The sequence below is a fragment of the Cetorhinus maximus genome, chromosome 3 (assembly GCF_964194155.1).
Source record: "Cetorhinus maximus chromosome 3, sCetMax3.hap1.1, whole genome shotgun sequence".
Taxonomy (NCBI): Eukaryota; Metazoa; Chordata; class Chondrichthyes; order Lamniformes; family Cetorhinidae; genus Cetorhinus; species Cetorhinus maximus.
In genome coordinates this window covers 194,699,292-194,715,129 of record NC_135881.1, presented here as the reverse complement: position 1 = coordinate 194,715,129, position 15,838 = coordinate 194,699,292, and the positions used below count along the sequence as shown (strand labels likewise).

Here is a 15,838-nt window from a genome sequence, read left to right as displayed (position 1 = left end):
TATGACCCTTTTTGGGGTCAGACAGAGTTTCCACATACCCTATAGACCACAGTCTAGTGGAATTGTGGAAAGAATGAATCGGACATTGAAAAACATGATAGGCAAAATGGTGCAGCAGCACAAGACAACCTGGCAGGTCATTCTGCCCTATGTGCTGATGATAATCAGGAATACCGTGGCTTCATCAACAGGCTACATTCCTTATAGACTCATGATAGGAAGGGACATGTGGGGAATGGAGGGGTTGGTAGGTTTAGATTTGTCTGAACCCAAGGTAGACCACATTATATCAGAAAAATGGGTACAACAGCTAGTAGAAACAGTATAAGAAGCAAATTATGTAGCTGTTCACCGACAGGGAAAGAAGAAACAGCAAAGCAAGGCTTATTTCGACACAAAAGCCAGCCCGATAGAGTTGAGCCCCGGACAAAGAGTAATGATTAGAATACACCAGCCCACCTCATTCTTGAGTCCAAAGTTTGCTGGCCCCTATGAGATAGTAGATAAAGCTAGCCCATCTGTATACAAGATGTTAACGACACCAGATAAGAGTGGCTGGTATCACATTAATCAGCTAAAGTTAGTGGGAGAAAAACAAGATAATCACCATTGGCATGTGCTGCTCGATGCTAATGATGTTCCGAATTCCGAAGGTCAGAGAGATCAAGAACAGGACCAGCTACAGATCAAAGAGGGGGTGATTGAAAACAAATCTGATACTGTCCGTTCACATGCAAAGGCGAATCCAGGGAACAAACAAAAGAAAAATAAAACAAAGAGGGGGAATAAGTGGGTTAGAAGAAATGGATGGTTAGAATCTGAAACAAATTGGGAACAGGATATGGACGGTCTGGCTCAGTGTATGGAGAGACTGGACTTAAAATAGTACTCAAAAGAAACTGTAAATAAGAACAGAAATTACACTTGTTCATTACAGGTCCAGCCTAAAATGAAGGGGATAATGCATTTTGTTGCTATCCGATTGACCATCATCAGAACTGCAGTTGAACCTGCCTCGGAGCCGTCACAACGAATGAACGGGCCTGAAGCAGTGTCTACGGTGGAGGGTTATCTCGACAGCGGAGGGTTATCCCGAGACCAGGAACAACTTTGCTCTGCAGAATAAGACAGTCCGAACCAACAAAGGGAAAAGAGAGGACATAAATTTGTATTATGTGGGAATGGATCGGTTAACGTGCGCGGGAAAAACTCTGGGTATACCGGAGGGAGCGGGAGTACAGTTTTCATGCAACAAACTTCTAGAGGTGACATTGTCGGTAATCCCAGAGGGAAAAATCATTAGTCAATTTGTGGGTCCATTTATTGAGCAACCATCGGGGAGCGACAGTCGAGGTAAAATTATGGTCCACTGGGACCACACCTATGTGAATATTGACTGGGGTAGCAACTCATACCAGAGATATATTGAAAGGGGTAGATTTGTCAAAGCGTCACCAAGGAGGGAATCACTGGGCCTGTCCAGAAGAGATAACGAGACAAAAACTTACTAATTGCAGGTTCAGTACTTATGAAAATTGTTCATTATCCATTCTGCCTGTTAACAGCCAGTCCTTTTTACAATATGCCCTTGTGGGACAAACATATTACATAGCCACAGCAGCTGTGAACTATAACAAAGGATGGAAACAGTGCCCTCTGGAAGGACACAATGTGGCCATTAACAATGTGACCTTAGACCTGGTTATCGGTGGACAAGTTCTGCCTAAGCCAATAATGAGGATGGTAATAAATGAAAACGTCACAGCCCAACATACCGATATAGACCAAGATCTGTGGAAATATGTTCCTACCGAGCTACCACCCATTCCGCACCTGACTGCAGATTGGACGCAAAGAGCGGAGGAAGCCAATGAGATAATTCATTAATGGACTAAACATAGTAAAATAATTAGAACTCATGCTGATAAAGCAGAGGAACTGCTATGGGACCCCGGGTTCTGGGATAAGTTTTGGAATTGGGGATCTAATGTTCAAATACATCCATGGGTCAGGATTTTATCACATGCTGCTGTAGTTGTGATCATGTGTGCTTTAATGCTTGTCATATTCAACATAATATCAGCTTAGAAGGTGGAAAATTGAAATTTTGCGCCGATTGAATGTTAGTGCTATAATGAAACAGAAGAAACGATTATCAGTATAAGGACACTGTGCGAAGTACTTTATATACGCTTCTCTTTTATATTTTTTATATAACCATATGATATCACGGATGTAACACGCCCATTGGGGGACAATGACAACCTCAGGAGTGATACACAGAAAGGGAGAATAATGATCCTAAGATAAGTATCTTTGGATCAAAAGGGGGGAAGATGTTGGCCAAGGGCTGCAGCCAAACTGCTGACACAGGCAAAAGCAACTTTTGACCTGAAGTAACCTGAGTCCAGTCACTGGCCTGAGCTGGCTGGAACCGGTTTGAAGTAGCCGAGTTTCTTGAAGAACAAAGGGAATGAGATAAGACACGAGTCCTTATTTAGGAAAGAGGAACGAGGTAATGCTGCCTAAGTTCTTGGGACAGAGCCAATGAGAAGATGCCACAGACTGGCCAAGCAAGCCTAAACCAACGGGAGAGAGACAGCACAGCTTGAAGGGATAAGATTCAGTATAAGGATGGAGAATTTCGGGTGTGGAGGCAGCGAGAACGCCGGAGAACAACCATCGCAGAAGTGGAAGAACCTACGACAGCAACGTAGAGATGCCAGAGAGAGAGAACGGAACGCCTGGCCAGCATCAGCTCTCCTTTTCGGGTGTTAGCTTTTATATTCTGTGACCACTCAGGGAGTGTCAGAGAAACCTAGTGGGTGTGCGTTTAGATCCTAGTTTTGGGTATAAAACTGTATATCCTGCTGTAAACTGCACCAGACGTATAAGCTATATGTAGATGAACTAACGATGTGAATAAAGCGAATTTAGAGTTAAGAGAGAATTGACTCTTCTCCTCTTTGTACTAAGCCAATAACCGTTACCAGTGACCTCCAGCCACATTATACTCTGCCCCCCTCCTCCAAGTCATTAATATGGATAGTAAATAGAGTAGGTCCTCCTTGTAGTACTCCACTAGTTAGGTCTTTCCAACCTGAAAAAGACCCATTAATCCCAGCTCTGTCTTCTGGGGGAACACATTGCCTGATGGGGAGAGCGATGGAGCTCACTGATTGATGGAGAGAGGAGAGTTTGAATGAGCACACTGATCAAGAGACCGAGGGGAGCTCGCTGTCTGACTGAGAGACTGAGGGGGCTCGCTGTCTGAGAGACTGGGGAGGAGGGGGCTCAGTACCTGACGAAGAGGGTGAGGGAGTTCACTGTATGATAGAGAGAGAAGGGGGGGTAGCTCACTGGCTAATACAGAGAGTGAGGGAACACAGTAGCTGCCTGATAAACACAGTGAGGGAACATAGCGCCTGTTGCAGAGACCGCTGCCCCTAAAGTGAAGGGAACACACTGCCTCTTGCACAGACAGAGAGGGGATTTAGGGGCGCTGGAGATAATAAAGGAAACACTTACTGGCGAAAAGGAACAGGAGCTCAGAGCCAGCAGCATCCACACACCCCGTGTCATTCTTCTTGTGACTTCCTCCATCAGCTGATCGGTAACGTCAAATCATCACCACGTAACCTGGGTGGGTGCTGCCTGTCGCTGGCCTCCTGGTGCTGACAGTGACTGACAGCCCAGCAGAGGAGGAGCTGAAATAAAAACAAAAAAAAAAACCCGCGGATGCTGGAAATCCAAAAAACAGAAACAGAAATACCTGGAAAAGCTCAGCAGGTCTGGCAGCACCGGCGGAGAGGAACACAGTTAGCGTTTCGAGTCCTCATGGGAGCTGCCCTCCCTGTGATAATGTTTCCCTGTCTCTGACCATGTATCGCTGCTGGGTGCTGAAGCCTTGTTGACCCGCTCGTTACCAGCCGCCAGCCCCTGAGGGTGGGCTGCAGGTTGCCCAGCCTTTTGGTTAACGAAGGCTGAAAATGCCAGTCGGATTTCAGAGATTACTCTCTTCCGCAGTGCATCGCCTTTCAAACAGCTTGCACTGAACTTACAATCAAACTCAAAGATGGTTCATGGCCAGCATAAAAGCTCTCGCAACAGCAGCAGCGCCTTTGTGAAACTATTAACTGTTAACTCTGCTCCCACATTATGGTTTAAAACAGTGTTTTAGGAGGAGGACCACTCAGGGTTGCAGAGGGTTGAAAGGTGAAGGTTTAAGGCGTGAGGAGAGCGTTCAAATGATTATTTTTGCCCTCAGTATTTTTTTTTAATTCGTTCATGGGATGTGGGCATCACTTTTGCCCATCCCCAATTTTTTTTTTTATTGTAAAAATATACTTTATTCATAAAAAATCTTCAATCACATTCAAAACCATTTCAAAAACAACATTACAAGGGTACAATCCAGGTTAAACTTTTACAAAATGTATCACCAGGTGCATCAGTACAAACAATATTACAATCATTTACAGCCTTTCATTTTGATCTGTACAGCCCGAGGGGCTCTAAACAGTTCCCAGTCTCTCGGTGCGCTGTGGTAGAAAGGTCTTAGACAGCGACCCTTCCCCATTGCGCCTTTGCGGCAGCTGCCCCAAGCTTTAGTGCGTCCCTCAGCACGTAGTCCTGGACTTTGGATTGTGCCAGTCCGCAACAATCGGTCGGGGACAACTCTTTGTGCTGGAAGACCAACAAGTTTCGGGCAGACCAAAGCGCGTCTTTCACCGAGTTGATGATCCTCCAGCTGCAGTCGATGTTTGTCTCGGTGTGTGTCCCTGGGAACAGCCCGTAGAGCACAGAGTCCTGTGTCACAGAACTGCTCGGGATGAACCTCGACAGCAACCACTGCATCTCTCTCCAGACTTTCTTTGCAAAGGCACAATCCACAAGGAGGTGAACAACGGTCTCTTCCCCACCACAGCCACCTCGAGGGCATCGTGCAGAGGGGGTGAGACTCCTGGCGTGTAGGAAGGATCTGACGGGGAGGGCCTTTCTCACCACCAGCCAAGCTACGTCTTGGTGCTTGTTGGAAAGTTCTGGCGATGAGGCATTCTGCCAAATGACTTTGACAGTCTGCTCGGGGAACCATCCCACAGGGTCCACCCTCTCCTTATCCCTTAGGGCCTCTAGGACGTTACGTGCTGACCACTGCCTGATGGACTTGTGGTCAAAGGTGTTTTTCCGCATAAATTTTTCCACCAGGGACAGGTGGTACGGCACGGTCCAACTACTTGGAGCGTTCCGCGGCAGCGTGGCCAGACCCATCCTTCGCAACACCGGGGACAGGTAGAACCTCAGCACGTAGTGACACTTGGTGTTTGCGTACTGAGGGTCTACGCACCGCTTGATGCAGCCACACACAAAGGTGGCCATCAGTATGAGGGCGATGTTGGGCACGTTTTTTCCCCCTTTATCTAGAGGCTTGTACATCGCGTCCCTGCAGACACGATCCATTTTCGACCTCCAGATAAAGCGGAAGATGGCTCGAGTGATCGCCATCGCGCAGGAGTGTGGAATGGGCCAGACCTGCGCCACGTACAGCAACAGCGAGAGTACCTCACACCTGATGACCAGGTTCTTACCCGCAATGGAGAGGGAGCGTCGCTCCCACATGCCCAGTTTCCTTTTCACCATAGCCACTCGCTCCTTCCAGTTTCTAACGCATGCCCCGGTCCCTCCGAACCATATCCCCAGCACCTTCAGGCCGTCAGCCCTGACAGTGAAGGGGACAAAGGATCGGTCAGCCCAGTTCCCAAAGAACATGGCCTCGCTCTTCCCACGATTTACCTTGGCTCCCGAGGCCAGTTCGAACTGGTCGCAGACGTGCATCAGTCTGCGCACCGACAGCGGATCCGAGCAGAAGACGGCGACGTCGTCCATGTACAGGGAGGCTTTTACCTGAGTGCCTCCACTGCCTGGGATCGTCACTCCTCTTATGCCCGGATCCTTCCTGATGGACTCGGCAAAGGGTTCTATGCAGCACACGAAAAGGACAGGCGAGAGAGGACAGCCCTGCCTGACTCCAGATTTGATCGGAAAGCTATCTGTTTCCCACCCATTGATTGAGACTGCGCTACTGATGTTAGTGTAGAGCAGTTGGATCCAATTTCGAATTCCCTCCCCAAACCCCATTTTGGAGAGCACATCCCCCATGTAGGTGTGCGATATTCTGTCAAAGGCCTTCTCCTGATCCAAGCTGATGAGGCAGGTATCCACACCCCTGTCCTGTACATAGGCAATCGTATCCCTGAGCAGCGCCAGGCTGTCAGAGATCTTCCTGCCTGGCACAGAGCAGGTCTGGTCAGGGTGAATCACCAATTCCAGAGCGGATTTGACCCGGTTGGCGATGACCTTGGACAGAATCTTATAGTCCACATTCAACAGTGAAATGGGTCGCCAATTTCTAATTTCCTCCCTTTCCCCCTTGTGCTTGTAGATGAGGGTGATGATGCCTTTCCTCATGGATTCTGACATGCTGCCGGCCAGGAGCATACTCTCGTACACTTCTAGCAGGTCTGGGCCGATCAAGTCCCACAGAGCCGAATACAACTCCGCCGGCAGGCCGTCGCTTCCGGGGGTTTTACTCTTCTCGAAGGACTCGAGGGCCTTAGTCAGTTCGTCAGCAGTTAGCGGTTTGTCTAGGCTCTCCCGCGTACTGTGGTCTAAGACCTCCGTGATAGAGGACAGGAAGGACTGGGAGGCCGTGCTGTCCGTGGGCTTCACGTCATACAGTCCGGCATAAAAGGATTTGCTGATCCTCAGAATGTCGGACCGTGATGACTTTACTGAGCCGTCTTCTTCCTTCAGGCTGCTGATCACAGAGCGCTCTCTGTGTACCTTTTGGAAGAAGAAACGTGAGCACGTCTCATCCTGCTCCACGGAGCGGACTCTGGAACGGAAGATGATCTTGGAGGCCTCCGAGGCAAAGTGCGAGGCTTGCTGGCCCTTCACCTCTTGGAGCTCCTCCTTGACATCGACCCCCATCGACTGCAGCCGGAGCAGATTCTGCATCTTTTCCTGGAGTCGGGACATTTCCCTCTGTTCCTTTCTAGCTTTCTGGGTGCCTTTGCGGATGAAAAACCTCTTGATGCTTCCCTTGATCACTTCCCACCAGTGTGTCAGGGACTCAAAGAGGGGTTTCACGGTTCTCCAACCTTTGTAATCCCTCTTGAGCTCCTCAATGTTCTCTGGGGTCAGCAGTTGCACATTTAGCTTCCATGCCCCCCTGCCCACCCTCAGGTCTTCCTCCAAGTGGCAGTCCGCCAGTAGGAGGCAGTGGTCAGAGAAGAACACCGGCTTGACCTCGGTGGATCTGACTGTGAATGCACGGGACACAAACAGGAAGTCTATCCTGGAACGAATGGACCCGTCTGGCCGCGACCAGGTGTATCTACGCTGCGCTCCGTCTGCAGGGTTGCTGAAGACGTCGTGCAGCTTGGCATCCTTAACTGTTTCCATCAGGGATCTGGACGTAGCGTCCAATCTGCTTCCGGCCCTGCCGGATCGTCCAGCCGCATCGATGATGCAGTTGAAGTCCCCGCCCAGAATGACCGGCCTGGAGGTCGCCAGCAGCAGTGGGAGCTGCTGAAAAACCTCCAGCCGCTCAGCCCCTTGTGCCGGGCCGTACACGTTAATTAACCGGAGTGGAGCGTTCTTGTACATTACGTCTGCTACCAGGAGTCGCCCGCCCACCACCTCCTTGACCTCGGAGACGGTGAAGTTGCCTCCCCGCAGCAGAATACCCAGGCCGGAGGAACGAGAGTCGTTTCCGCCCGACCAGATCGATGGCCCGTGGGACCACCATCGTGACCATTGCCTGTAGGAGCTGAGGTGCGGTATCGCACACTCCTGCAGAAACAACAGGTCAGCTTTGACCTTGGCTAGGTAGTCCAAGGTCGCAACACATCGCGTAGTAGATTTAATGCTACGCACATTTATGGATACAATCTTTAAACCCATATTAAAGCATTTATTCTCCTACCAAACCCACTGTCTCTGAGAGTCCCAGACCTTTAGTCTGCTCCTTCATACCCGTAGTGAGCTCAAATTCCTTCACTTTGGATGGGCTGAGGTAGATCTCCTTGGCCGTGTTCTGCTCCAGTGGCATCTGGAGGTTCACGTAGTGAGCGGATTTTGAGATGACCTTTGCTGGAGAAGTTTCTCCAAAACTCACCCCCTCTGGGGGGTTGCTGTTCCCGGCTTCCTGGAGCTGGGGTGCGATGATTGCCTCACTGCTCCCAGATTCCAGGGGCTGTGGTGCACTGGCCTCCTCAGGTTGCAGGCCAAGTTGGGGTGCGCTGGTCTCCTTGTTGTCTCCAATTTTCTGGAGCTCGGGTGTCTCGTCCTCCAACGCCCTGGAGCTTTGCCGCCTCTTCTGTCGGTGCCGCTCTGGCACTTCCTCATCCGAAGAGCTGCTGCCCTTGTCATCCGTGTCGGATGGGAGACGCCTCTTGCCGCTTCTCTGGGAAACGCCTTTGCTTCTTCTTCGCTCCCTCTTACTTTTCTTGTTCTTCACCGTCCGCCACTCCCCCTGCTGCTTTTCCACTGCTGCCTCCTCCTCCATTGATTCGCTGTCCTGAGGACTGGAAGGTTCAGGGGGTAGTGCTGTTGATTGGCTCTCTGTTGCCTCAATCTCTTTCTCCACCTTGTCTCTCTCTGTGTCCTCCTTTGTCCCGTTGAGCTCCCTGGGGGCCTTGGTGGTTGGAGTGACACGGAACATTTCTTCTGCTTCCCCGTGGTCGGCTTTGGCTGCCTGTGCGTAAGTACGGCAGCGTTTGGGGCAGGTCCTGTAGAGGTGACTTGCCTCGCCACACAGGTTGCAGCACTTGACCTGTTTGCAGTCTTTTGTCTGGTGCCCTTCCTGTTTGCAGATCTTGCAGAGGGAGGCGCTGCAGTTGGCCGCCCATCCCCAATTGCCCTTGAACTGAGTGGATTGCCGGTGCCATTTCAGAGGGCAGTTAGGAGTCAACCACATTGCTGTGGGTCTGGAACCACATGTTGGTAAGGGTGGCAGATTTCCTTCCCAAAAGGGCATTTGTGACCAGATGGGTTTTTGTAGCAATGGTTGAAAATTTCAAGGTCACCATTACTGAGGCTATTTTTTTATTTCAAAATTCCAGATTTTTATTAATTGTGTGAACCCATGGCCCCAGAGCATTAGCCTGGGCCTCTGGATTACTATTCCAGCAACATTACCACTCCACCACATGTTTTCACAAGTTACATTAGAAGTGAAGACATCAATGCACTAGAGTGTCGAACTAGATGGGTCTAAGAAGAGATTGCAGGCTGTCTGGCAGCCATGTTGAGAACCATTTCTGAAACAGGAAATGTATAACAATAATGATACACCAGTTAGTCTAACATCAGCCATGGGGAAACTCTGAGGACCTATAATTTGACCTAAAATTAGTCGGCAATTTGAAGTGCATGTGTCTGTAAAGAACAACCCACAGCACAGATTTGTCAGGAGCGAACTTTGGTTAACAAATTTAATGGGGTTTTCTTAAGAAGTGACCAATTGGATAGATAAAGGGGAAACAGTGGTTGTTGTGTATGTGGATTTCTAAAAAAGCATCCGCTAAGCGGCCTGCAGGAGGCTTAAACAAAAATCAACCTTATGACAAAGAAGGGAAAGAAGTCACTTGGATGGAAAGTTGGTCAATGGACAGAAAGCAAAGAGTAAGGTGAGGGGGGGCAGTTTTGAAGAAGAGTCACATTGGACTCAACACGTTAACTCTGTTTCTCTCTCCAAAGATGCCGCCAGGCCTGCTGAGTTTTTCCGGCACTTTCTGTTTTTATTGAAGGTAAAGGGGGGATTTTGTTTCTTTGAAGAAAGGTTAGAAGTGGTATATCTCAGAGGTCGGTGCTGGCTCTGCTTTTATGCTCAGTGTTGTATGGTCGATTTGAAATTGAGTGCTGGAAAATCTCAAGGCTTTCAGATATTATTGAAAAGTGCGAGGTTTGACAAATGACGAGGAGGACTGTAAAGGACTTGAGGATGAGGTAGACAAAGTGGAGAAATGGGCTGACAAGTGGCAAATTCAAATTATTGTAGCCAATTGTGAGAGAGTACAGTTTGGAAGATATAGAAAGATATTGAAGTGTGTGGATGAACAGAGACAAGCAAGGTTTCAAATCACAGTTTCCTGAAAATGTAAATGCCGATAATTTGATTAAACATCGATAATTCCATTAAAAGAAAGGCCAGTACAATTTTGAGCTTTGTAAATAAGGGCACAAATTACAAGAGTAAAGAAGTAATGTAACTTTATACAAAACATTGGTTGACCGCAGTTGGTATGCTATTGTCAGTATTGAATGCCCTATTGTAGAAAATGCATTAAAACCATAGAGAGATCATTTAATGTGGATCCACCAGCGATGGGGAAATGTAGTTGTGAGGGGGAATACTGGGACTACCTCCACTTGTTCAGAGAAAGTTGAGGGGAGCTTCAATGAAGGATTTTTTAAAATTATGAAGCGTTTTGAGGTCATCTTTTCCACATAGATAAGGCAGATGCTCACAGTTGCATTGCAGTGAAGAAAGGCCCATTGCTTCAGGCAGGAATGTTGAAAAGTCAATTGAAGAGCCTCCCTCCCCACATCTTGAGGGGGGGTTGTTTATGAAGGAGAGGCCATCAAACAGAACAGACTTCAACTCAAGAAGGGGTCACAAAACTGTTACCCCAGAGCTTTCAATAAGTATTCACTCAACTTTGTTTCTCTCCCCACAGATACTGCCCGATCTGCTGAGTATTTCCAGCAATTTCTATTTTTATTTCACCACCCACACCCCTCCCCCCACCCTAGGTACTCATAAAGTCTCTCACTGGGATAAGTTTTTGCCAAGTTCCTTCTTAAGACTGAGTTTAGATTTTCCATATCATCGTTCCAATCCCCAAAGACTGAAAGCAGATAGACAACTGAACCTCAAACTCTGTGTTTACACCCAGATTTATTTCACATAATAACCCATTCTGATATCTCCATCTGTGGTTCAGTGTTCTTATTGATAGTGCTCTTGTTATGCACCTTGAGATGTTTTACTGTATGAAGTTAGCTATATAAATGTATGTTGTTGCTATTGTTGTTATTATTTGAATGATAGGGGATATGTATTGGCAAGAGTGCCGAAGTATTCCTTAGCTGTCCTTGTGAGATCATTGAACTTCTTCCTGCACTGTGCAGCAGTTGTTGAAGTGGTGGATGTAGCACTAACTGCCTAAGGTTAGCCTGCGTCACCCTTTTATGAGGGTTATTGCCCTTAGCACCCAACAAGTTTGCTCTTCTGACCGTGAATTGTGCCAAAGGAACCATAAATATCTTTTAAGAGCTGCTCCAAGGCTATTTTTCCCTTGTTTTCATTGGCAGTAAAACTTTCAAGAACATAGGAACAGGGGTAGGCCATTCAGCCCCTTCAGCCTATTCTGCCATTCAGTTCGATCTGGGCTGATCTGTATCTTAACTCCATTTACCTGCCTTGGTTCCATATCCATACCCATTAAAATCCTTGCCTAACAAAGTTCTAGCCTCTGAGCTTTTAAGCATGTGAAGGGCAAAAAGTAGGCCAGGAGCCAGCAAAGGAATGAAGTTCAACTGAGGACTCTGCAGTCCAGAGGTGTTGTAGAAATAGGATCTTATCTAGAAGCCAGGAGTTACTCTAAGTACTCCAAAGTCTGCATGGCAATTGAGAGCAATTGGGAAGAAATTTCAGCAGGTTAGTGGTGTAAACATTTTGGTGAATGGAATTTCTACTCTTCCATTAAGTTGCCAAATGTATTTGCAAAACCTGTCAAGCTCTGTAGCTCCTCCCTGAGGATTTGTATGTATAAGTTCAGTTTCAAACTTAAAAATATAAATAAAAACAACTTTAGCCATTTCAGAAATTTGGAAATGTAAATATAGTGGGGGTTTTTGCAAATATGTAGAACAATAATTATGGCTCAATTTTAACTTGGAAAGAAATAATTTGTATTTGTATGGACCTGTAGCTCTTAGTTCGTTAACCTACTGCCCACCCAAACTTGGTGCTGAACCCCTACATAAACCTGCATGCTGGGACATGAACACATACTGTTTCACTGGTTCCTGAATTGGCATTACCTGCACTGTTCTGCTCACTCGATCTCACTCTGACTGCTACCCTGGACATATATTGCTGCTGCACTTGTTTCTTGATCTTTCTGCTGAGTCTAATGCCCTCCAAGCTTTACTCTGGATCCGCACTTACCTGCGGGGTGCGCTTTCCCGCCTGTGCTTCATACTGTTCCAGCTAACAGTTTCAGATTCTTCTGCCACCTGCTGGCTGTCCCCTATACCACAAGAGACTGCCCCTCTCGCCTCCAGAGTCCTTCTCTGCCTTCCAGTCACACAGCACATTACAGCTGTTTCTGCTGCTGAACTCCACATGAGCTGAATTCTGCTGCTCTGATTGTCCCTCATCTACTGCACTAGTATCCAGCTGATATCCACTAGCTTCTGGGCTGATTCCACTGCTCCAATATTCAGTCCTGAACCAGTCTGCTCCTCTGCTGGCTTTTTATTTACAATTCAGTCTTACACTGGGGGCTTCTAGATAAGATCTTCCACAACACCTCTGGACTTGAACTTCACTCCTCTGCTGGTTGCTGGCCTATTTTTTGCCCTTTACAAGGTCTGAGCTGTACCTTCACTTCTCCCCAGCTCTCAAGTGAGACTTTGCATCACCATTGCCTCCTGCCCTGAGGTTCCCCCTTCAAGCGACATCTCAAATTATTGGACTGGTTACCTTCTGATATTAGTAATTGCTGTATGAATATTTCTTGACATCCCTAGCATTCGGTCACTGGCTCACGGCATCTATACATCTATATTTATGTTCTTTCATATTCTGCCATTCATGACCCAAACCCCTTTACATTCCATTTACTCTGGCCTTTTCTGGCCTATTTGTTCCCTCCTGCTCTTCATCTCTGCTAGCTATGCACCCACCCACCCTCCCAACACTTTAATCTTCTCCTTCTCAGCACCATGTTCCCCGCAAGCTCTCTTCATTCTAGACTAGGCATCAGTCTAACGCCTTCCCAAACTTTAGTCACCCTTGAGTAAGCTTCTGGTGTTTGTATGCTCAATGTATGGAATTCTCCATTATAAACATTACAGAACCCATTGGTGGCTCCCAGAGTGGGTGCTTCAGTTGCCTAGTACCCTGCTCTCAGTGACAATGGAGGTGTTGGCATAGTGGTATTCTCTCCCAACTAGTATTCCAGGAACATAGGGTAATGCTCTGGGGAGCTGGGTTCAAATCCCACCATGGAAGATGGTGGAATTTGAATTCAATAAAAATCTGGAATTAAAAGTCTGATGATGACCATTGCCGATTGTTGTAAAAACCCACCTGGTTCACTAATGTCCTTTAGGGAAGGAAATATGCTGTCCTTACCTGGTCTGGCCTACATGTGACTCCAGGCCCATAGCGATATGGTTGACTCTCAAATGTCCTCTGAACAAGGGCAATTAGGGATGGGCAATAAATGCTGGCCCAGCCAGCAATGCCCACATCCCATGAATGAATTTTTAAAAATCCTGCCACGATAATTTCTTTGTGGCTAATTTCTCTAATGTCCTCCCTGTCCCCCTTTCACTCCGCTTCCCTCTGATCCAGCCAGAGGATCAACAAAACTCAGTTGCCCAAATCTTGTTCCATAACTTAGGTAGAAAAATTGGACCCATCAGAGGGTGTTACACATGAGTCTCCTGAGTTTTTCTCCTTTGAATTTCCATTGGTATAGGGTAGTCACTGATGCAAGACCCATGTAAAATGAGTGTAAAAGAAAGATTTGCATTTGTATAGCGCTTTTCATGACCACTGAAAGTCCCAAAGCACTTTACAGCCAATTAAGTATTTTTGAAGTGTAGTTACCATTTTAATATATGAAATGCAGTTGCCGATTTGTGCATGGTAAGCTCCCACAAACAGCATTGCAATAAAAACCTGAAATCCCCAGCTCTGAAGAAGAGTCATATGGACTTGAAATGCTAACTCTCTTTCTCAGTCCACAGATGCTACCAGAACTGCTGAGTTTTTCCAGCATTTTCTGTTTTTGTTGTGATAATGACCTGATAATCTGTTTTTGTGATGTTGATTGATGGATAAATGTTGGCCACAATATTGGGGATAACTCTCTTGCTAAAGTATAATCATTTATAAAACCTGACATTGCTAACAACTGCCTGTGAGACTTGGAGACTATCAGTCTCCAAGAACTGATGTTCTTGCCATTGTCTACAGGTGTGAACATCTTGCACCTTCTTTCTAGTAAAACATGCTCCAACCACCCTCACCCCCCCTCACCCCCCAACCATTAACCTTTAACAACCAAGCCACCCAAGACTGTTGTCAGCCAGTATTCAGAACAGGTCACATTACCCCCTTTATCCTAAATTGAAGAGACTGTCCCAAAACTTAACAATTTTATAAATTTCATATTCGTAACACAGTGCCATCTCTTTCTAGGTGATACTGGTAGTGTTGCTGGTGTCGCCTACATCCTGGAGTCTGTGCCTCCTGCCTCTGATTTCCTCCAGGAGGGTATGGAGGTCTGAATAAGCAATGTTCTGCATTCTCCTTCTCAAAATTGGCACCATGCCCTGCCACCCTCTGGGTCAAGCTTGTGTTTGTCTTGACGGAATTTTGTGCAAATAAAATAAAACTAAGGCATGCTGTTACATTATTAGAAAGTGAAGTGAAAGAATGAAGCAGTGCTTCTCTCATAGCTGCTTGCCACCCAGTCTGATGCAGAAGTTTGCACATTGAATTGTCTTTGTAAAACTTTCTATTTAATTCCAAGGTAGAATGGAGTTTAGGGTTTAGAGGATAGCTAATTAGCATTTCTACCTGGATACAAGGCCCTTGTGATTCACATTGAAATTGGGGTGGGCTTTAGGGAGAAAAAGTCAATCGAAAGTTATTGTGATATTGGGTTGCAGGTTTCTTAAGATATCCTTGAACCTGATGGACAGGTCAGTCTGCAAGAACCTGAGAGAGATAGAGTAGAGAGATAGCAGAGAAAATGCTGTCTTTATTATTCACCATGCAGAAGGCGGATGGATGCTCACATTCATATTGAAGAGATGAGGCTGGAAGATTTGCCTCGCTTATCGGCTAAAGGAAGGAACTTCCAAGGTAACTGTCACCATGAAAGTTAGTCCTGGAATTAGAAGTTACTTGACTGGGAAAGGATAAAGGAGAAAACCCAATGGGAGCAAGAAATAACTTTGGAGGGGTTGCGGGAGAATAAGTTGTCCACTTAAGGGACAGCAAAATGTCTTACAGTGGCAGGTTATTTACTGTCAATTTAAAAGTTCAATGGGGAAAACTTTTCTGTAGCCTAGAGTTTCAGCTGCCATTAAAAAATAGGTTTTTTTGATATTCATTTTATATTGCCCTTGAGAAGGTGGTGATGAGCTGCCTTCTTGAACTGCTGCAGTCCATGTGGTGTAGGTACACCCACAGTGCTGTTGGGAAGGGAGTTCCAGGATTGTGAGGGCCCAGCGACAGTGGAGGAATGGAGATATATTTCCAAGTCAGGATGGTGAGTGAGTTGGAGGGGAACTTCCAGGTGGCGGTGTCCCCATCTATCTGCTGCCCTTGTCCTTCTAGATGATAGTGGTCGTGTGTTTGGAAGGTGCTGTTTAGTCAAAGTTGCTTTTAGTTTGTTACAGTAAAAGTCTTAAAACTTGAAATCTTGTCATGTGATCGTTCCAGTCAATCACAGGAAAATCAAACATCTTTTTAAAAGTTATCAGTGTTTACATGGATCGCAACAACTGGAACTGAATGGTAATACCC

General features: G+C 46.7%; 1 protein-coding gene across 1 annotated transcript in view; it reads right to left on the bottom strand.

The window, feature by feature from the left end:
* Nucleotides 1-3,670, bottom strand: part of glb1 (galactosidase, beta 1) — a 126,118-nt gene extending 122,448 nt beyond the window's left edge. The window contains exon 1 of the mRNA XM_078539510.1: nt 3,529-3,670. Coding sequence (XP_078395636.1) covers nt 3,529-3,603 — 75 coding nt within the window. The 5' untranslated portion in view covers nt 3,604-3,670. The remainder of the gene's footprint in view (nt 1-3,528) is intronic.
* Nucleotides 3,671-15,838: the final 12,168 nt, after the last annotated feature.